The 23,745-nt window shown below is 39.1% G+C and overlaps 1 protein-coding gene across 2 annotated transcripts in view; it reads right to left on the bottom strand.

Moving 5' to 3' along the window:
- Positions 1 to 9,173: 9,173 nt before the first annotated feature.
- Positions 9,174 to 23,745, bottom strand: part of LOC580376 (methylcytosine dioxygenase TET3) — a 35,605-nt gene continuing 21,033 nt past the window's right edge. For both annotated transcript variants that reach the window (XM_030979620.1, XM_030979621.1), the window contains exons 3-9: positions 22,098 to 23,505; positions 21,516 to 21,600; positions 18,289 to 18,382; positions 16,191 to 16,399; positions 15,499 to 15,649; positions 14,134 to 14,361; positions 9,174 to 13,503 (exon numbers count right to left, since the gene is read on the bottom strand). In XM_030979620.1, coding sequence (XP_030835480.1) covers positions 11,428 to 13,503; positions 14,134 to 14,361; positions 15,499 to 15,649; positions 16,191 to 16,399; positions 18,289 to 18,382; positions 21,516 to 21,600; positions 22,098 to 23,505 — 4,251 coding nt within the window. In that variant the 3' untranslated portion in view covers positions 9,174 to 11,427. The remainder of the gene's footprint in view (positions 13,504 to 14,133; positions 14,362 to 15,498; positions 15,650 to 16,190; positions 16,400 to 18,288; positions 18,383 to 21,515; positions 21,601 to 22,097; positions 23,506 to 23,745) is intronic.

Raw genomic sequence — 23,745 nt, 5'->3', positions numbered from 1 at the left:
GTGTATCCAGCAGTTGGTCAAGCTGGTGTACGCCCCCGCCCCCGGTTGAAGGGCTAATAAATACGTTGCACTCTTCCTGCCTACGTAGTCAGTAGAGGACCCTGGACTCTCGATCCGGACCAGGGGGGGGGGGGGCTGGGGGGCGCATCATCATAAAAATCTGTTACAAGCAGGCCAATTGGTTATCATATCTGTGCCATTTGGATCTATTGATACCGCAGGCACATTTCATGTTTGTACTTACTGCAAGTTTTATTGGAGGAGACCTCGCAATATACATCACAGTTTTGCCAATCTGTGTTTCAAGTTAAAACATGTATTACTTTTCTATTTTCAATCGGGTATTGTTCAAACTTTAACTAATGTTTTTCTCTCGTTTTTTCTGATTGTAATTACCAGGGTAGACTTCCCCTTTAATCTAGGTACCAGCTGTTACAGTTGGTTTGTCATTCAACTATTATACTCTATTGTCATTTCGAACAACGAAAGAGATTGCTTTAGAAGGGGTGCAAGAGAGGGATAGGATTCCATTTTGGTGACGATTAGACATTGTATTTTTTAATTAATTTTTGTTTGCTTGTGCGTCATTACATGAACAATATTACAATTTCAATTACAATTTGATATTAAAGGAAAAAAAGACAACGACACGATTTTCGTGTATTTACCTTGTTATGGGGGGGGGGGGGGTGGGGCATCCATTATCTTCCTCCTCAGTCGATGCAGATCAAAGTAAACTTTAGATTACTTCATTTCATGAATCGCAAAGGCTACACCCTGATGTTAAAATTCATTTCGCCATATCGTTCGTTCGACAAAGTACAATATTGTATAATCAGCAATTATTTTCCCTTTAATTTTTTTTTCATCGAACAGTCAAGGTGACTTTCACTTAATTCCACAGTGCTCATCATATCAAGGGGGAGGGGGGGGGGGGGACATTTGACAATAGACATTATTTTTGCATAACACATGCTTAACTAATGACTTCCACCAGCGTGTGTAATACATCATCAGTAACATGACAGGATATCATCATGTGTTACAATCTCTTGCCAACCGCTTTGGACGATTTGCTAAACTCGTTTTAAAGGTGGAAATTTAATTTCCGTTAATCACACATTCAGGTTGAAAAGTAGGGGACAAAGTAGGTGAAAAATTTTGAAGGGGGGGGGGGGGGGTTGGGTAAACTAATGAAAACGAAGTATTTTATCGACCACGCCTAATATGGGTAGGCCTATATCTCTTTTGGATAAATTTTTATCTTTCGTATCGTATCAATTTATGATAAATATAACAAAAACTATTATGTAACATTGATCGCAAAGATTTTCAATATAATGTATCAACCTAAGGTTCAGTTTCAGTTTCAGTTTAATTTAATCAATACTTTCATTAAAAACATACAAAAACAAACATATATTATACAAGATACAACATAATTTGTAACAGGAGAATAACATAAGCTGAGAAGACAATAAGAGCAAGAAAATACAAAATCTAAACTTGTTCAGTAATTTTGGAGACAAGACAAGAAGGCCGGACTTAATGTAAAAAAACTGTCTCCAGTGATTGTATACAAATAAAATTATGTACGTTATCATTTGAATGGCTTGTTTTAGCGTATCACCTTTTAGAACGTGAGAACGTTCTATTGGTGCATTTGATAATAAGATCGTGATTTCTAAAGTACATGATCAGGTATTGAAATCGCTCGTATTAGTTGAATTCTTGAAAGTCTCTGCAATCCGGTTGTGTGTCCATATTATAATAAGATAAAACGAATTGCGAAATGTCAGTTGCGCTATGTAGTCTCACCACTTGGCGCCACATAACAAAAAAGGGGAAAAAAGACATAACGACAACAAAAAAACTCGTTATCGTATTTAAAGAGATAGCCCTTTTTAATTTTTATCATCATGCATATCTTTGGGACATGACAACTTTGGACGATTGCACCTAAATATTTGCTCAAGACTATTTACCAGCCTAAAAATAAGTCCTTATTGATAAAACTGAAAACATTGTCCAGTTTGGCCAAAATTCCCTAGATCTTTTTAGAAGACAAGATAGCTCTTGTCAACGGGAAATGGCTGCCTTAATCGTCAATTTAATTACTGACCCCATAATCATCATCGTTATCGCCACCATCGTAAGTAGTGTCTGTTACTACGATGGGGGCGGGGGGGGGGGGGGCCGTTTCGCTCTAAGACAACGGACAAATAGACGAAAGGGAGAGAGAAGTGAAAATTACGGTCTGAACGAATAAGTGAAGATGATTTTGGGAGTGGCGGGGATTAGGCAGGGGATGTTATCCTTGACTATAGGGTAGTTTTCTCGGAGAGTGTCTGGGCGTCAGTCCAATAAGGTTTATCTAATCAATTAGTATAAAACATTTCCATGGAGTAGCATGGGCTTATTATACCTTTCTCATCAACAATACTCCATGAACAGACAATTCAAGTAACATAGCAGTTATATCGTAATTGAAACAAAGTTGATGGTGGTAAATTCATTACCAGATCTTAAAATTTATATTTAGAAAAACACACATTTCAATATGAAGAACTTTAGTGCCTATATTATAGTGAATGATACCATATGATTACAATAGTGATTAACCAGTTCGCTATTCATTGATATAGTGATTACTGAGACAAAAGTTGACAGGATTATCTATTGTCTTCGTTTTCTAATGAGTTTCAAAGCTTTCAAATTACTTTTTGGTTCATGGCACCGGAAAGTAGAGATCAAATGTCTGTAATATCCGCCACAGGAATTTAGGCCCACGTGAGGATGATGAATGTTGCAGCTTGCATGGGCGACTAAAATAATTGTTTCAAAATGATGGTGTATATGCCACTTTAAACCATAGGTCTTGCGGATGTCTGGCTAGCCTAATCCCCTTTTGAAGAAAAAAAAATGTTAGGTCCGGTCTTCCGCCGATCATTTCGCAATCATGTTTACACGATTGACTGCTATGGATGATATTGCCCTCAATAATGAAGATGGGTCAACGGCCCTAACATAAATGGCGTTGCGTATAGGTTCAACCAGGGGGGGGGGGGGGGGGGTACTGGTGCCTTGGAGAGGGACAGGGTGGCCATGGAGAGACGGGCGGCACCGGATATAAATTAATTAAAAAGGCTATTGAATGAGGGAATGGTGTTGGGACAGATTTGCCTTCTTCTAAAGTCTCTTTTCATCTCTCTCCTCTCCCTGTCTCTCTTCCCGCTTTTCCTTGCAATTCGACGGAGTTTCCTGTAACTACGATATTACCCGACACGGTATAAAATACTCCAATGCGTTTCTTTTGTCTTTATGTGAATCTTTGTGTGAAATAATATCATGATAACGCATCCTCGGTATAAATCAAATCAAATCAAATCAAATCAAATTAAAAGATTATTGATCGAAATAGAATCCACTATATAGGATTATCATCAATAAACACCAAATAATTGTATTGACAGTATGATACAGGTTTGACCCTTAAAAAAAGTTCATAATAATGATAGCCTGTGGTCGACATTGACCCAAAAATTCGTAGATATTGTTTTAATGGGCAAAGAGTGGGCCTTGCCTAGATAAGAATTGTTGAAGAGTGATTAGATTGCTTCCAGACCGGAAAGGTTTATATTGCAATAGTAAGGAGAAATAGTGGTGGAGAGAGAGAGAGAGGGAGGGAGAGAGAGAGAGAGAGAGAGAGGGAGATTGCACGATAAAACGTGAGAAGTACATAGAATTATGATTCAATTCAATTCAATTCCTTTTATTAAACCATTTAAAATAAAAAATCAATATACAAATCATGCATGTATGAAATTTTTAATACAGTATAAATGGTCAGGGTGCCCCTAAAAGCCAAGGCTTGATAAATGGGGTGCCCAATACATAAAGAAAGAAAGAGAGAGAGAGAGAGAGAGAGAGAGAGAGAGAGAGAGAGGAGAGAGAGAGAGAGAGAGAGAGAGAGAGAGAAAGAGAGAGAGAGAGTGAGAGATTGCACGACAAAACGTGAGAAGTACATGTAAAATTGTTTCATATTCTAATGTTTCTTTTGCTTCATTTTCTTTTTCTTTGATCTTTTTCCTTCTTCTTCTCTTTCTTCTCCATCTTCTCCTCCTTCTTCTTCGTTATCTTTTTTATTTTCCCTTCTTATCATCTTCTTCTTCCTCCTCTTCTTCTTCTTTTTCTTCTTCTTCTTCTTCTTCTTCTTCTTCTTCTTCTTCTTCTTTTTCTTCTTCTTCTTTTTCTTCTTCTTCTTCTTCTTCTTCTTCTTCTTCTTCTTCTTCTTCTTCTTCTTCTTCTTCTTCTTCTTCTTCTTCTTCTTCTTTTTCTTCCTCTTGTTCCGTTATGTTGTCAAAGTATCGGGGTCTGCAGATGACAAAATTGTTGTTTGCATTTGCAAGACCTTAGTGAATTTATGTCTGAAAATAAAAAAAAATAGAAATCTTTTTCAATATCACTCGACTTTTTCAGCATTTTATAATATACTTTAGACACTTGTCATGGAACAAACCATCTGATAAAAAAAAACACATAGATTATTTTGGTAAAATAAGCTCACATGTGTTTGTGTGATTTTTTTAAATTGGAACTTGTCATAAATGATGAAATGGCGTAGTCTTAGAATATATTTTGTTCATATTGATTCTTCTTCCTCTAGATCTACTCCTTCTTAATTTTGAGAGATAACATTTTGTTTTGACTAGCATACAATCAGAAATAGCATTTCCAGCCACGGTCCGAAACAAATATGTGTTTAAACTTTGCAAAAAACAAAAAAAAAAAAAAGATTATTTGGGGAAATAAGCTAACATGTATTTTGTGTGATTTTTTTTTATTGGAACTTGTCATAAATGATAAAATGGCGTAGACTTTGAATAGATTTTGTCATACGGATTCTTCTTCCTCTAAATCAAAATTCTTATTGTGAGAGATAACATTTTGTTTTGACTAGAATACAATCAGAAATAGCATGTACCGACCAGGGTACAAAACAAATATGTTTTTAAACCTTGCAATCATTACTATTATCATGATTATGTAATTGTAGACAAGTATTGATAATAAAGTGTTACCTTACGATATCCTGGACAATCCAATCGTGTACGCGAAAACAAAAATATCAAACGAAACCTGTGCCGCCTTATTTGGAGCTAAGACCTGTACACTTTGCTTGAGGTAATTTTGTTTTGACTAGCTTCTATGAAAATCATTTTGGTGATGCACAGTGGGTTCAATGATTCTGGAACAACACAGTTTTACTTAAGAGAATTATTTTCTTCTAAATGGCATATTTATACGGGGAAAAAAAGGAATATGGAAAAGGCAAAAAGCAATAAACAAACAAAATACAAACCAAAAACACGCCCCCTTGAAAAAAGACAATATATAATACATAAAGAAAAAAAAGCACACACAGACTAACAAACAAAAACACAAACAAACAATTAAGAACAAAGAATATCAAGAAATTTGAATCCCTTATCTGTCATTGTTTGTTATAAGTAGAGCACTGAAATAAACATAAATAATCATAACAAAGGGGGGGGGGGGAGAGGGGCGGGGAAACCTTCATTAATAATGTAATTGTTTTCTAAATCAGATAATTAAACTGTCTTGCACTTTCAAAAGATCCCTCAAAACAAACGTTTCCCGTAGTAATTTGATATGATGTACCCATTATGTGAATGTTGTCCTGCTCTCCACCATTTTCTTTTGTAAGCGCTATGATACTGATCAATATAATTATATAAATATATCCGCATGAACATATATATTATTTTTGAGCAGATGATATAGAAATCAAAATCAAATCAAATCAAATCGTGTTAATATTACAGATTAGAAGGGGTGCCATTCGCAACATCAGGCCACTCGTCTACGGCCATGGTCTTAATTCGAAGGGTCGTCCGAAGGCTAACGTCACTTTAGATGACCTCGTGTCAATATTTGTAGAGGACAGGTCCCTTAGGACCAAGCTGACCTCTGGACCCAACACTTTGACCACGCACTTGTGTTTGTTGACCAAGTGCGGTCAGATTCACGATTCGGCATCCAGTATAGGCTTGCGTCCAGCCATCCCTTCATCACATACTCCTCGATATTGAATACAGCCGATACACTGTCGAGGATTTTTGATAATGGATTTAATTCATTATGAAGATTATCTTAAATTTTCATTTCTAGAAGAGGTACAATCCATGTTCTCTGGTAATTGTTCAATTTTGTCTCTCGCATATATTATGATTCCGATATTATATGGTATTGCCCATTCATATAACGTATTGTTTAATATGATTTGCAATATAAGTTGGTTTCTATACTTTGCCTTCTACTATAAGATGTATTTCATTATGTTCTATCTGTAAATTCAAGATGAAAGACATAATGAAACATAATATTATAAATTCATTCAGCCCATATTTTGTCAAAGTAAGGAGGCATATCAAAGAGTAATAATTTAAGAGGAGTACGGCATGAAAGGAGCGTCGGGGTTCAGGGGAATTTGGAATTGAAATGAAAAAGTCATAGGAGGAGAAAAAAAAAGACTGAATGGTACAAAGAAGACGTAGAGGGATTAATCAAGAGGAAAATAGTACAAATTTCGGAAACCGGAAATTAAAAGAGGCTATCTAAAAAACAAATCGTTAGCATCCCCTTCACTATCAGTAAGTAGGCTTGTCGGAAGGTGTGTGGTATCACAATGTCATCGTATATGTGCCAAGCACGAAAGTAGATCAAGGACTGCATGTCTCATACATGCATTCATAGGATCTCCCACTCTCCTCAAACCCACACTAATTTCAATAGAAGGATACATGACTGTGTTTGCGGATCTTGAGCGAGACATTATGCAATGTAGGATGTTACGGTCATCAAAGAAAAAGGTTTTGTTCGAAATGAGGACACATTATTTTATTTTTTTTCCTTTCTCAATAGATCAGCCCCTCTGCACTGCTGGGATTTTACTTATCATAATGTGAAAGAGGATGCCATTTAAGACAAACTTCTGCAAAGATTCCCCCCACCCCCCCCAAAAAAAATATAAGTTTGAAGACAAAATATTGATAAAAGAATTCATAATTTGGATTTTCTGTTGTACGCAGAAAACCTAAATTGTATTCTTTCATCAATATTCGACTTTAAACAAATTTGTTTTGGAAATCCTTGCAGAAAAGTGTCTTAAATTACATCCTCTTGCACATTATGATACAATAATTAAAGTGAAATTATGCCATCAGATTTTTGGGGCTCCCAACACTGTAGAGGGGCTTTATAATGCATGATTCGCAAATCTTGTTTGTTATAACGAAGATGAAACATTGACATTTCGGTCACAAAGAAAAGTATATGTAAACTGCAATATCTCTAAGTTCAAGTTGTAGATGTATTATTTGTAGCTCATATTTTGAATGTAATATTATAGAGTTATGAATCCCTAGTTTACATCAAGAGCAAAACATGTTTTGGTGATTGCTAGACTTTAGGTCAATTTCAATAACCTTGAGCGTTGCGTGTCACCTAGTTAAACGTGCGAACATTACGATGACATACATTATTACGTAACTCGAACATGAATTCTATCGGCAGTACAAAAGGGATATTAACTGTGCCATTGAGTTGATTTATCGAAGTCTCTTTGATCGTGAGTGGTGTGACCTAATTTCACGAACAGTGTCAAAGGATGGGTCCAAGGCATTGAGGGGGTACTGGTGTCAGAGGGGGCGGGGGGGGGGGGGCACCGGATTTGCAAAGTAGATGAGTGCGAATAAACAAGGACATCGCTTGAGTGGAAGTTCTGTCGTATCATCTTCATGTCACGTTTCTTTTCACATCCAACTTACTTTATTCTGCTTTATTTCTCTTTTCTTTCTCCCTTTCTTTCTTCCTTCCTTTCTGTCCGTTTTTCTTCTCTTGTCCTTTTCCTTCTTTTCGGTCTTTCTTCCTTCCTTTATCTTTTTTTCCCCTTAACTTCTGTCTTACTTTCTTTTCTTCCTTCATTCCCTCTTTCACTTTATTGTCTGTCCCCTATTTTCTCATTTCCCCCCCCCCTTTTTTTGAGAAGAGAATTATCATTCTGCATCATAAACTGTGTAGGATAGTAAACGAATAGGAGGACACAAGGGGGCGCTAAACCACTTAACGTATCGATGTCTGCTACAAAACAAGTGGCCGAGTTGAAATAGAATTAAATTTCGTTAGGATCAAATGTATCGTCGTTATTATTCAACATTGTTTCATATAGTCCTTCTACCGATGTTTTCACCCAAATTTCGTTTCCAATGGTTTTCGTCAGTATTGTCGTGAACACAGCTTCTAAAGAGTATTTCTGTAAAATCTCCTGAACATTGTACCTCCTGTCATTTTCATACTCATATCCATCTTGAGACACATTTATTCAAAACTGCTTTTGATGTTAATTTCCTCTGTTCACATAGATGTATATTTAATATGTATTGTAATTTGTAGGTTTATTAGTAATTTTTTGTTTTGTTTAATATGTAATTGTTTATTATTGCATTTTGTTTGTTATAGTGCTTAGAGACTCAGGTGGTAAGCGCTTCATAAGCACTGTTTTTTATTATTATCACCATCCCTACCACCATTGTCCATCATCATTATAATCATCATAGGTACCATCATCATCACTGCTTTCATAACAGGTATCATCACCATCATTATCACCAATGTTACCTTAACAGGTACCATCATAACAATCTTCATCATCATCGTCACCATCATGAAAGGTACCATCGTCATCATTACCATAACAAGTGCCATCTTTTAATAATCATCATCAGCATCATTATCACCATTGTACCCTTAACAGGTACCATCATCATCATTATCCTTACCTTCAAGACATGAACCATCTTCATCATCACGAAGCAGGTATCAACATACTACACAGCTGTAATCTCTTTTCTCCATATTAAAGTCGACCTAATTGTATACCAGTAATTGAAAGAGAACCATTTTTGCTTTTAATGGTCCATATATTTGGAGAGAAAAAAAAAATCATAAACCAAACATCAAATCAAATTATTATATATTATTATATAATCACTTGATTAATGTTTCTGGGACTGAATGCATACCATAGTTCATTATGAAACCATCTACATTATGTCACTAAGGACTCTAAAGAAAGACACAGACACATAAGATTTCTTGAGAAGAGATATGTCAAAATCAGACATTCAAATTTAATTTTGGTAGACAAATTAGCCGGGCTCACCTAACAAAAGAATCACATAATTTCTCTTCATTAAACTACAAGAAATTCAAAATCCATTCCATAATTGATGCAATATTTAAACATTTTACACACACAAATACATATACACACACACACACAACAAAACAAAATTGACTTGCTGAAAGGGGAAATCACAATTTTACAATAAAAATCAATTAATTCAATGAATTATTCAATTCAATTTTCATTAATTAAAAATTTGTTTCAAAGAATTTCTCAAATCTTTAAGATCCCCCTATCCCTTGCGAGTCTTATGTCTATATCTACACAATATTCTATCCATTAAATGTACACACATAAAACCAGCTCCCCAGCTATTCATAATACATATATACAACATCATTATTCAATCATCATTTCATTAAAAATTGACAATAATTTCTTAAAAATCCACTGGCTTTTCAAAAGCCGAGCGGGTGATTGTAAAATTCCAGTTGAGAAAAAAAATTCACAAATTTACTGAAAGAATGTCGGAGAATATTACAATATTGAACTAATCAAACCTTTACAGATATATATACATTTTTAAGAATCACTTTACAAGCTAATATGCACATCCATGATGGGTAAAACACACGCATTGCTAAATAGAACTAATTCTCAATTTTTCCTGTTGGAGTATTTCAAGAACAACATGCTCAAATATCCCTCTTCTGGGTACTATTTCACTCTTTTACTGGTTCATGATTCAAATTCATCCTAAGATTTAAAAAAATACCTTTCCATTTATGAGTTACATCTATTTCAATTCGTTACAAAGAAGACCATGACTAGAATCACTGCCCGCAATATCTCTCTGTATCTACGACAGAAAAAAGAGAAGAAGTAAAACATGAGATATCTCAACGCATAATGTAAAGATACAACAGCAAATAATAAATACTAATTGGACAGTGTTTGAGAATAACTTGAAAGCACTTGCAAATGTGTGATCATTCTTTGAAATGTAACTTTCCCCAATTACACGATATGCTCTTTATACATTTTGAAAATATCTTTTTGCATTCCTTTGTAATTTTCCTTTCAGAAACAAGTTGACCACTTTCATTAAAAAAGGAGACATATGGATATTTAAATCCCAATTCTATCAAATTTGGAGCAGCAGCATTGTTCTCAGTCAACTGTGACAATGTAAAAAACAAAATTGAAAATGATAAAACAGCTTTAAAACAAACACATTTTAAGCTGAACTTTTTCTTTAAAAGAGAAAATAAAGAAGGAATTGAATGAAAAGTTGAGAGGTAGGTCGGAATAAACACTTCCAATTTATCATAGTGAGGAACACTGACTTGGGATAACATATATATTTCTAGAGAAAAAACACTTTGTCAAAAGACACTTTCCCTGGCAGAGTTTGTTTGCAACGATAATATCATGAGCTGTATTTCACCAGAAGCATGTTTCCTCCTTTGCAACATGATGAAGGTATAACCGTTATATTACTATCAAAATTGTATGGGGAAGCCAAGTCTATATACCCACATTTCAGTTTTCTTTAAAACATTATTTCACATATGTATAATACTCAAATGATACACTTGAGTTGGCTCATGAAATACCTTTGGAAAATAGACTTGCATTTCTAGCACTTTATCAAACACATAGATGTAGTAACACAGCACAGCTTTTTACAATTAAAAATCTGAGGAATATATAAAAAGAACTTCATTTTTCCACAAATCGTTAGGAATTTCAGATTAAAATTTATCATTATTTTCTCTGTGATTTAATCAGAAATATATATTGAATCTATGACATTTGTATTTCTATACAAAATTTTGGTCCTGGATATTTCTAGCTAATACTAGAAGTATTTCCGCGATTCACGAAACAGTCGAGAGAATTAAGAGGGAGTGCATATACTCTATGAATATTGCACTCACGGACAAGATTACTTGACATACATGGTTCGAGAAAACATGTTTCTTTCAGGGACAATAATTAATAACATATGTTATAATATCATTGCATACGATTGGATTATGCATATATTCTCTGCATAGACATGGTATTCACAAACTAGGGAAAAGACATAGGAAATGGAACATCAACAACATCCCGATTACTATTCAAGGGGATTGCTGAATGGTATAGTCAAAAGACCAGGTCTTGATTTCAGTTGAAAGCCTAAAAGATAAAAAACCTGAGCTTATATTCTTTTATCAAACCCATTTTTGATAGGGCCCAGTAACAGTGGGGAAAGCGTATGAGGCCAAAGTCACTGTCGTATTCGTGGAGGGAGTAACTGCACATTTGGTGGGGATCTGGGATTTCTCAACCTCTGTCTTCTTCTTCTTGGCTGCCACCGATTCCTTGTTGGAGTCGTCCGTCGTGGCTGGACGTTTACCCTTCTTACCACCCTTCCCACTGGGGGATTCCCCGTTTTCTTGTTCCAGCGACCGTGCAGCCATCTTCTTCTCATAGAGTTCCAGACCGTGGTTCCTGTACGTCATCCTCTTATGCTGGTAGAAGACCAGGCTGATACGAGTCGGCCGCTGCCTGCAGGGGTTTTGAACAGACGTGGTTGCATGCAGCTCTCGCTTTGCACACTCAAAGAGAACAGAGCCATGTGTAAGGGCAATTGCAACCCCACCAATAGTCGGGTCCTCAAAGCACTTATCGCTGTCGGAGAAGTACTCCTCCTCAGACCGCGCAGGTGGAGGGGTGTTCATGGGATCCTGAAGACTTGGGATAGGGAATATTGGTTTTATGTCTTTGCCTTCATGAGGTGTTAACCTCTCAGGGTGTGCTGCCTGGTGAAGGTGATGGGGATCAGACTTGCCTTTGGACGACTTCCCCTCGGACTTGTGATGATGGACTGGCTTGGAGCTTGGGGTGTCGTCCCTAAATATGTAGGGGTCTCTGGGGTCACCAGGCCTGATGGATTTATCTACGGAGGGGGAGTAGGCAGGTGACTTCTGAGGGGTGCGGGATTCTGGGGGGCGAGAGCTACTGTTACTGCTGCTGCTGTGGTGATGTCCTCCAGAGTTGGGCTCTTTCTTGGGACTGTCTTGGAATATTGGAGGTCTCCAGATGCCATCTTTGTGTGAGTGGGATGAGGAGAGGTGTGGCTGAGCTGATGATGTCGATGACGATGTCGCTGATGAAGATGAGGTTGGATGGTGCGCTTGGCTGGTATGAGGGTGATGAGGATCCGGCCGGACACCGTTCAAGGTAGGGGAAGGAAACTTGGAAGAGGCGTCACTTGGAAGGTGTGACCCCCCTTCACGGCCTGGTTCCCTTCCCTGAGGTGATGTCAAGTGAGGACTCAGGTACGGACTATAAAAGCCTTCAAGTCGAGGATTGTTCAGCATGGATGGGTCTGGCTTGATGTCTGCTCCATATTGCGCAGCAAGATGCATGTAAGGGTTTGACGATTGTCCCCCGTAAGGATCCTGCCCAAAGGGAGCCATGAATCTTGCAAGGGCTGCAGGGTTGTTCTGAAGCTGCTCTCGAAGCATGATGTCTGCCATTGCAGGGTGAACGTACCCAGGAGGGAGGAAGCGAGCGTAATGAGCGTACATGTGGGCCAGCTCTGGAGGTATGGAACCGCCGGGTGTCAGCATCTCACGATGCAGTCCATTCATCATCATTAGGGCATGAGAGTCGGGACGTAATCCCCCGACCATTCCTGGAGGTATCTCCATCCCTGGCCATTGCGCCCTCAACGCCTCCATGCTTTGCTGATAGTGTGGCCACATCTGCATCGTCTGAGGATTCATGTGTGGAGGCACTGGCTGCTCAACCTTGGGTATCCCATGACCAGCCGCCGCCAACTCCTTCTGAGCCGCCGATGCCGCTGCAGCCGCCCTCTTCTCGTGCTCCCTCTCCCTTTCTCTCTCGTGCTCCCTTTCCCTTTCCCTCTCGTGCTCCCTCTCCCTTTCCCTCTCCTTCTCCTTTTCCCTCTCCTTCTCCTTTTCCCGTTCCCTCTCCAGCTCTCTCTGAGCCGCTGCGGCGGAAGCAGCGGATTTGGCTCTTCCCGGACTTGAGTTACTGCTTGAGGAGTTCCTAGACTTCATGGCACCTTTGGGCACCACGGGGTCTCCACCATGAACCCTGATCTTGTGTCGATAGTGGGTGAGTACCTCGATAGATCCGTTGCGGACTTTGTTCTGTTGTCCTTCGGCGGTGCCAAACTCATCTGTGCTGTCAAGGTAGTAGAGGGGCAAGACGTGGAGTTGTTCGTCGCCGGGAGAAGGACGTTTATTCCGTATGTCGTCTTTCGTTAACGTCACAACCTGCAAGGTGCGAAAAAAACAAACATAAAGCTTAGTATAACTGGTACAAATATGTATTTCAAATCCCACAGGCCTAACTTTGTAAACCATATGACTTTTTAATGTATTGACATCACATGGAATTGACATCAAATTGTGAAATTGATAACAAGAAAACACTTATTGCAAAAAACAAAGCATATCTCTTGGTGCTATATCATACCATAGTTTTTTTTAAACAACTGTCTAATTGGTTACAATATATTACGATGTTACCAAAAAACGTTGAATATCTGATTTCTTAAAAATGCAGGCATTCCAAATGCAAATGGTTGTTATACACTCTTACTCAGATCTCAACTCTAAAAAATATAAACATTTACAACATGTGTTCAGTAGCCCCTTTTTGTTTTTGCAAACACTTTTAATCTTTGTTACTTCATCATTTCAGAAATGCGTTAGGATAAAAAATCCTTTACTTAGTTCAGAACTATGTGATACTCCAAAGACCTGTTTCACAAAGCCTTTTTTCAATGACAAATCTGCTGCTAACCAATCAGAAACAAGGATTTCAGTAGCTTATAACGAAAACTGTCATTTGTCACTCATGACAAATTTTGTGAAAATGGGGCCCAGGACTGCATTACTTACCACAGTACAGCCGTTGTTCATGTTATGTTGGTCTTTATGGGCATGGGCACAGAAGTCCATACAGGCAGTAACTCCTGCAAATGGCCTCCCAGTCTCTTTCCCCAGCCGGCACTCCTTGCCCTCCTCCTCAAACACCACCATGTTGTTGAAGGACTCGGGAGCCAGGCGCTTGTAGAGAGGGCCCAGGTCGGTGGCCATGTTCTGGAAGCGGTCCGATAGTACGTCCTCCTGAAAATGGGAGAAGAAGGATGCAACATATTATGATTTCAATTTGCTATAAAAGTGACTCATTGCCTCAGATTCTGAAACAAAATCCTGGATTTGGCTCATGCTGCGATCATAATTATAAATCTTTAGGTCAGTCAGGAATCCCATGACTTTTACAAGCCGATTGCCCGTCTGATTATCAAGATATTTATGAATAAAAACAGAAATTTCTTTTTTCCTTTTCCTAATGATTTCATAACACTACAGTCTATTGGGGAAAATGAGTATATAATTTGTGACAGTGTTTAAACTTTATGTTTCACACCTTTTCAATTTCTAAGACTTGTTCAAATGAAGTGAAAGAATTATATGTTTGGGATGTCTTCAAGTTTCAAGACATTTCAAAGAACCTTGGTTGCAAAACAAAAGATATCATTGCTAAGGAGACTTTGTTTTAAATTGGCAATATGTTCACACTTTCTTCAAGTTCTAAGACCTTTCGTGGAAGATTGATTGAGAACTAAAAGATACGTCCTTGGCTAAAGAGAGACATTGTTTTGGCAATGTTCATAGTCGCATTTTCTCAAAAACCCTGACAGAATTCCATTGCTTCAGGATGTTCACACTTTCTTCAAGTTCTAAGACATTTTGTGGAAGATTGGTTGAGAACCAAAAAATATGTCCTTGGCTAAAGAGAGACTTTGTTCTGGCAATGTCCATAGTCACACTGTCTCAAAAACCCTGACAGAATTGTTTCAGAATGATCTCCCAATAGACTTGACCTCATCAGCTCGAGGTTGCCGAATAGCCTGCTATTTCTGATTTGGGAAATAATCTTGAAGTTACAAATCACGTCCTCATCAGCTCAGCGAGACTTGACCTCGAAACTTGAAACTCAAGCTCGCGAAATTAGCTCAAGATATTTTGCTCAGCGTTCGCGCATAGTGCGAGTCTTCGACAAATAACAGGATATTTTGCAAACTAGCCCAAGATATCTTGGGATGATTATCTCGACCAAATATCCAGTTAATTGCAACTTCAGGCTGATGAAGACGCAAATTAACTGGAAAATTTGCGATCGGGATAGTTCAAATTGCGGGATATTTGGCAATCTTAAGCTAATAAAAACAGGCCTAGAGATGGGCCTTAGGTACTTACCACTTCAGGATTGGCCTCTAGGAGCTTGAATTTCCTGGGGGTCCTGCTGCGGGCAAACTTGCAGGTGTTGTAGTACATGGACCAGGAGCAGCCAAAGGTGAAGGATGCCCCGCAGGAGTCGGGACTGAACCCTTGACAGGCGCACGTTTTACTGAAGAAGTGGACAAAAAGAAATAGTTCAATGAGAGAAATTTGAAGGCCCTTCTTGAGCTTGTATCAAATAATGCATCAAATGAAACATTTTTTTATGTAAATTTATCTTCATAATGCCATAATACAATTCAATAATATTTGGTAGCGTATGGACATGACTTGTCCAACAAGATATTATATTCTATATATTTGAAAAGAGAAAATCAGTGAAAAAAAGATTTTCATCACTAACAGGCCTGCTGCTACAATTCCATTACAGTAACCAAAGATAAGCACGACGTGCCATGTAGTTTTTGGCCCCGTTTCATAAAAAATGTTATAAAAATAAACAAGTGCTAACATTTAAAGAATGAACATCCAGAGCAATCAGAGCTTTCGTCAAATGACAAGATGGAAAAGTTCTTACAAAATGCTTTTACAAATGTGCTCTCAGCCAATCATATGGAATTAGTTAATTGGCTAACAACAGTTTTTTTAATTGGTATTGATAACAAGTGTTATGAAACATGGCCCTGATCAATATTCTATCGATGACTTACTCTTCATTTGTCCCGCATCTTCTGACCGTAGGGATGGCACCGTTGGGCAGCGTTGTCCGCAGCATCTCGTAGGTGTCGTCGGCCACGTAGTTGTTGACCCCTTCCCATGCCACGATGGCGATGATGATGTACGACGTGTCGCAACGATGTCCTGGACGATGACGGACCAGGACGAGGATCTTCTCGTCCGTCGACGACCTTCGGATGATCTACAATGAATGGCAACAGGAAAAGTTGTTACTGAATGCAATTTGATTTGGTTTGGAGGATAGAGCAATAGTTCTAGAAAAGAGGTAATCTCCATGACCCATGCTCTGGAATCCGGTGTCAATATCCTAAAGTAACTGAATTCCAAACTTCAACCCTCGACCAAATACAATAACTGCACTTAAACCCTAACCTAAAACCCAATGTCAACCTGGGCCCCGTCTTATAAAGAGTTACGATTGATTTGAATCAATCGCAAGACCTCTAATCAATCACAAGTTTGAAGTCTCCCATCTCTACAGTTGAGATTGATATCAACTCTTTGTTAGACAGGACTATAATCCTTTATTTCTGACAAAATAAATTGTAGAGAAAATGTTGACGGAGCATGTGTAGCATTACTACAATGGCATATGGCTTGGTGGATAGAGCGATGGTCTTGGAAATTAATTAACTTAGGTTCAAGACCAAGTTGGTACGCGAGTGTCTTTGATCAGGGTAATTAACTTCAGTCCCTCAGATAGGATTTAAAGATGATGGTTCAAGATAGTGTACAAGCACTTGGGTAAAATGAACATTAAAAATGAACAGTCAATCGCTCTTTAGAGAGATTAAGCTGAACATAGCCTCTCTAAAAAAGAATGCATCATCATGCATTTTCCCGCTGACTGATTAACTGTTGAGTTTCACTTTCAATACGCTCACATATCCACCTTCTGAGTATTATCTATCTGAGGTTGCATCTGCTTCGGGTACCGATCACATCTGGATTGGGAAGTGACTTGGGTACCTTGATCAGGGGGGTGTTTCACAAAGACTAAGATCGACTTTAAGTTGGACTTAACTATGGCAGGCCGTTCATGTCACTGTTTTCTCTCACCATTTACTGGCCTTGGTCTCTCAAGGGGCGTACAAATCATGGTTACATATCTACAGAATTTACATTTTTGTTATAGTATCTAAAGATCATAATTGAGAGACCAATGGTGAGAGCAACTAGTGGCATGAATGGCCTGCCATAGTTATGTTCAACCTAAAGTTGATCTTAGTCTTTGTGAAACACCCCCAGGTCCACAAAGAACAACCCTACAGGTTACTAGAGGAGATAACTAATCACTTCCCACTCTACTATCCCGGCTGGCAAACACACCCTTGCTCAATATGCTCAATATGTAACTACGACGAGAGTTGTACGATACATGCTCTGCAGCTAATTTTGTAAAATGGGGGAATCGCTGACTTCAACCACTGATGGAAGTATATACCAAACCCCAACCCTCGAACCTAACCTTTAAGTGGGACCGCACTACTTGTACCTACTTGCGCCCTCTATATAGCAAACAATGGCTAAGCGGTCCCTTTTTTCTTACGTTAATTGAGAGCTGATTTGATAAGATAACCACCTGTCAGTGACCACGCAGTGAGGTCTAATCCCTCCTAGCCAAGCTAGTGCAGACAGGCTTTAAACAGAGTCGCAGCCCTAACCCTGTATCTTTGAAAAGATAAATCCTGGAGCCCAGGTCAGATCAACGAATGCAACTACTCTCATTCCCCACTTGTGACAAAGTTAGGAAGTTGGTTGGTGTAGGAATTCGACCTCAGAGCACTTGTCGCCGAAGCATGATGCACACATCAATTTCCTTGTGCTCTCCACCATCAACTAGTTGCTATTAAAGATCCAAACGTTATTTAAAGATGATCATGCGTGGGTATATAATCGTTCGTGAAGAAGGCAACTTGGGAACACTAAGTCAGCGGGTTTTACCCTCCTGTATGGACGTACGCATAAAGGGATACTAGTATGAACGGGAGCGTAATATCCGTTGGCTCAGTGTGCTGCCCTCTATATACCTATGCATGACCAACTTTAACATTTCAAACCTTGACTTACCCATTTTGCGATGGGACATCCCGTTGAGCTCTTGCCTTCCTTGCCGGAGTAGACGACCTTCTCTATCCTCACCTGACTACCTTGGAAGCCACTCCTGAAGGGGTAAAAAAGAAACAAAACCAGAGAGAATGGTTAAAGATAAGCTTGAGTTCTGGTAATGATAGAAAATAAATTCTCACAATATTCAACAAAACTTGCATTGAATGTTCAAGATTACAAATAAATGATATGTGCAGAACAACTTTGGTAGAAAATGTATAGGGGCTGAGTAATGAGCATAGAAAGATAAGTATAATATCCATGGTGGCTTTCTAAAAACTAAAATCTATTAATGAAAGACAGTATGTGTGAATTTTCTGTTGTGTTCTTTCTCAGTTGAAATTTAATTTGTCCTATATCCACAAAAAACAACAGATCCTCAATATTTTTTTTCTTCATGAAAGTTTTTGGGATATTTCTGTTTTGCTCAGGCCAATGACAATCCTAAAAATGAAATTATCAATACTCTATTCCATTTCTTTTCCACAGGTTACTTCAATGGTAGACGATTTCCGCCAACAATTCTTTCTTTTCTTTTCACCACGGCGTAATAACATTGTAATTTAGGAGCTACGTCATAATAAAAAGAAAATCAAATTGATCACGGAAATCAGCCACCATTATAATTCTAATTTTCCTGAGTTTTAAACAATCTTTTCAAGCCAACATCACTCTTTGTTCCGTGCTATAAACTTGAGAATTGGAAACCAATACTAAACAGGCATCACATAACTAGGTATAATATACAACTACACTTTTTTCTTGAGGAAGTTCCATGCTTGCCGCAGTGAAGCAGTGAGTGTGTCCTTCGAGAGAGAAAAGGAAGCTTGAATTATAACAAACATTTCCTGAACAAAACCTGCTGCCATAAATCAAAATACATGCTATAGTAGTCTGAATGACCAGGTATGCCAAGATACAAATGGTTTTATTAAAAAGATCGTAATTGAAATTCTAATTCGATTCTCAAGGGTCACCCCCCCCCCCTCCCCTTTTTGATTGCATTTCTGTTTTGAAGAAATATTCTATTTTTTATTGTTTATTTGTATTTATTTATTCTTTTATTTATTGATCTATTTATTAATTCATCTATTTATCAATGTTTCCATTTATTTATTAATTAATTAACATATAATCATATTTTTTGGGGGTGAGGGGGGTATTGTGCACCAGGTTCCTGCTCACTTCCAAAGTTAGTGTTATTCAATTAAATTTTGGGGGACTGTGTGTACCGGACCCCTATTAGTGTCAAACTTTTAATTCGCATGATGTCATATAAACATAAGACTAACTTACTTTAATTTGTATTGCATTTCAAAGGGGTAGAGACATGATAAACTCTATAAAATGATACATATTTGAAATTTTGAATCCTATACAGCTTTGTGCTGTAGTTATAATAGATTATTACATTTATAACATGCCTTTTCATTAGATACAAAGCGCATTATAAATACATAACATGTTTAGTGAGATATTTCAAGTTCCTTTAGGCGAATACAGGATGTCAGTGTCACCCTATATTTAATCTCATTCTCTGCATGGCTGGATGAAGGCAGTTCAATAGTCATCCGCCACGAATGAGTAGGTGCTAAAGATGGCCATAAATAACCCCACAGGAAAGCACGAAATGCAAGTGACATCCCGCACTCAATATAGGAGAATTCCAAAATTAGATATCAGCAAGGTTAGGTAAGGGTGTCAGAAAGAGAAAGAGAGAGAGAGAGAGGGTAAGAACGGGGCAGGGGGGGGGGGGGAGGGAGGAGAATTTTTTTTTTAAGTTGACAAAATGGGAAAGGATAGAGACAAGGATTATTAGGACGTGGGAAAGTGAAGAAGATGGACGACTGGGCTAAAAGCAAAAGGGATGGAAGGGCAGGGGAAGAGAAAGAAAAGAGTTTTACAGGAAATGTAACATTTATGAACACGAGGGGAGGAAAGAAGAAAGAGGAAAACAGGAAAACAGAAAAAGTGTAGAAGAGATAGGTGGCCAGAGACAAATGGATACAGAGAGATAATAATTGATAGTTAGATAGAGAAAGAGAAAGAGGGAGAGAGAGAGAGAGAGAGAGGGGGAGAGAGAGAGAGGGGGAGAGAGAGAGGGGGAGGGAGAGAGAGAGAGAGAGAGAGGGGTGGAGGGAGATGGTGAGTGGAAGGAAAAATACAGAGAAGGGAGAGCAAGAGGAAGTTCTGAAAAGATTACAGGTGAACAAAGAAAGAAGAGGAACTGAAAAGGAAGCACCTTGTAGTACTTACAAGGCTCTCTTAACGACATGAAACCAGAAAACAAAGTAGAACAAGGCGCAGATTAGAGTGTCAAAACCACACGTGAGCGAGAAATAAATAGCACAAGCTTGATGCATTGGACAGGAGCTTGGTTGCGAGCCAAACGAGGGCAGTGCAACGAACGAGGGGCCTCCGTTGAGAGATCGGGGTGAGAGTTTTTATGAATGACGCAGGCTCGCAAGCGAGGAGGAAGCGTAATTCTGCGGTCGATACTCCCAGCGAGGGTTGACTCCGGACAGAAGATTGTATTACCCTCGTTGAGATGATGTTATTGGAGTACGACCGGTTTCAGGGTTCACGCAACATTGTTATGGTGTGTACTCGGTGGATAAGGGGCTCTATTTCATTGCTATGTACATATGATCATGAGTCAATAAACACCGTTATTAAATGCTATTGCGATTTCAATCATCGTTTCAATCATCGTTTTCATCAGTTGTCCAAAGCCTTGTTCACACAAGATGTAGAAAAAACACATTAAACAAGAAATAAATAGAGAAGAAAGAATGAAAGAAAGAAGAAACAAGGAAGAAAGAAAGAAAGCCTTGCAGCAAAATAAAAGTAGTGTAAATGTAGGGTGATACATATTTCTCCATCTTGTAACACGCGGATATGCTTAGGGGCTTGTTGATGCTCGCAGCCACTCTTTTCAACCTCACTTGCCATGGTTTCTTATTTTTGCAGCAACTGCTTTTCAGAGGTAGTTTCCTGTGTGATAAATGTACAAGGCTTTAAAGGGGAAGTCCCCAACCTGATATTATCTTTGTTTTAAGAAAAGTAGAAAACTGATCCATTTCTTTTAATTTTCTGCTTCTATCAAAACCAACTCAATATCAGGGTGGACTTCCCCTTTAATCCACCAGCTCATCCCAATCCTCTATTGAATGATTGATAATAATTACCTTATCTCAACAAGTTCTCTGATTGCTGGTAGGTTGGGACCTGTTCCCAGATGAGTGTAGTAGGGTGCCTCATCCATGTCATTTTCTGTTCATAAAATGAAACCAAGACAGCGATGAAATTAAACATCAGGTTTTAAGAAAGGATATATGGTTTAAATGCAAGGTGATGACAAGAAAATTTCTTGAAGAAATAATTAAAAAATCAAAATTTAGATGGCATATAATATGAAATTCTATATATTAGCACTTCAGGTTGTATCACTTTTTTTTCTTTTGGGAGTTATTCAAATGGAGGAGTTTAGCATCAGAATAAAAAGCTGAAGCAAGGCTATGTCTGTAGCTTTTAATTTGAGCAATTCGTTTACATGCACATTGTCAGAAATATATCTGAATGCCTAAAATGATACGTTACACTGACAAGTACAATGAGGCTGAATAACAGAAGGATGGTAACTCCATTTTTTTAAATTAAAAAAAAACAAGAAAAAAACAACAACATATTCTCTTCTGTGATATTGGCTCATTGGAGAAAACTGAATCATGTGACAAAATTTCAAATTGTAGGTCTTAAAATAACTTTACCTAAACAACCACAATTTGGAGCCTCGATGCGAGCATCTTCAGAGATTAACTGCATGTGCTTCATTTCTGGAGTCTCGATCACAGGTTTATCCGTTGATCTGGGCGGCGTCTGAAGACCCTTCTCTAACTTCTGCCTTTCCATGAGGGAATCTACGGTGGGTGGGGTAGGGTGCAGGGTGGTTCCCTTACCGCCCCCTTCCACTTTGTCCCCTGTACCCCCCTGGATGGCGTGAGTGGAGCTGATCCCATGAGAGCTCATGGAGAGAGCGGTCTTGGCCAACCCCATCCTACCGTCGCTCTTCTGCATGATGGTTGGTAGCATGATGTTGCTGTAGGGGCTCGGCGGGACCTGTCGGGCCATCTTCTGGACTTCTGCTCTGGCAGCGACCCCATCTGGATGGGCAGGTTCCAGTGGGTTCAGGGGAATCTTTGTAGGGGCACCTGAAGACGGGGAGGAGATCTCAGATGGGCGGGGCCCAGGAGTACTTTTGGATCCAGTGCTCTCTTTTTTAACCGGTTGGGGAAGAGGTGCTAGCATCATGGTGCTGACTGAGGGTTTGGCATGACTGAAAGAATTACCGACTGTGAATTGGTTGGTTTTATCAGGTAGTGTAGTACTTAATGAAAGCAAGGACTCTGCAGCATCGACTGGGGAGAGGGACTTCTTATCTGGAGGAGGTATAGGAGTTCCAGTGACCCCAACCACCGGGGAAAGGATCTCTTTCTTTATAGGGATATGATTGTTGATTTCTGGTTTATGTGGCATTGATAGGTGATGAGGGTGATGGGGGTAGCTTTGGGGTGGAATGCTTCTGTGAGCTGCAGCAGCTGCTGCGGCGGCTGCTGCAGCTATCTCATGGGGATCAGCAAGTTTCTGCTGCTGCTGCTGCTGTTGCTGCACCATCTTCTCATAGTAATGTCTCTCTGCCAATTCTCTTGCCATCCCTGGCGGCGTGTGTGCCGGTGCGTGAGGCTTACTGACTGAATCAGGAGTGGGGGAGAATGCGGACAGACCATGTTCCTTGCCCGGTTTGCCCTGCTCCACCCCCTTGGCAGTCTTTGGTGCCGGCTCTCCTGGAGACATCTTAGGAAGCGCTTCCTTCCGAGTCAGCTCCTGGCCTGTCTTTGGTGCATCTTCTCCCTTGAGTTGTGGCTGCGACTGTGGCAGCTGTGGTGACTGCTGCTGTTGTGGTTGTTGCGGGTGCTGGGGAAGGTGGTGGTTGGGTAGATGGTGAGGATACTGGTCCGAGTAGCCATTCATCATCTGCGGCTGGGCCGGTGGTGCGTTGGGTCCTGCAGGATTCCACTGCATGACCTGGCCGTTCTTACCCACCACTTGGTTAGGTGGTGCTCCATCAGAGACCGGCACGTTGGGTAGGTACGACATGTCCTGCCCATCAGTCCCCCCCTGCAGAGTCAACAAAAGAAAGAAAAGTAAAGGATAATTGCACCTGATAGCAAATTAATTTTACCAATTGAATACAAGTATCACTTAGTTCTTTTGTTGAGCCAAGAGGAATAAAAGAATTTAGTAGGTTTGCAGGTAATTTTAGTTCATGTTAAGACATACATATACATTATGTCGCATTTGAGAGAACTTGCTTTGTTACTTTTTAACAATAATCAACACTTTATATCTAGACAAACA

This window comes from Strongylocentrotus purpuratus, unplaced genomic scaffold (genome assembly GCF_000002235.5).
Source record: "Strongylocentrotus purpuratus isolate Spur 01 unplaced genomic scaffold, Spur_5.0 spur5_scaffold_10, whole genome shotgun sequence".
Taxonomy (NCBI): domain Eukaryota; kingdom Metazoa; phylum Echinodermata; class Echinoidea; order Camarodonta; family Strongylocentrotidae; genus Strongylocentrotus; species Strongylocentrotus purpuratus.
The sequence above is the reverse complement of the archived record's forward strand: the minus strand, read 5'-3'. Positions and strand labels throughout refer to the sequence as shown.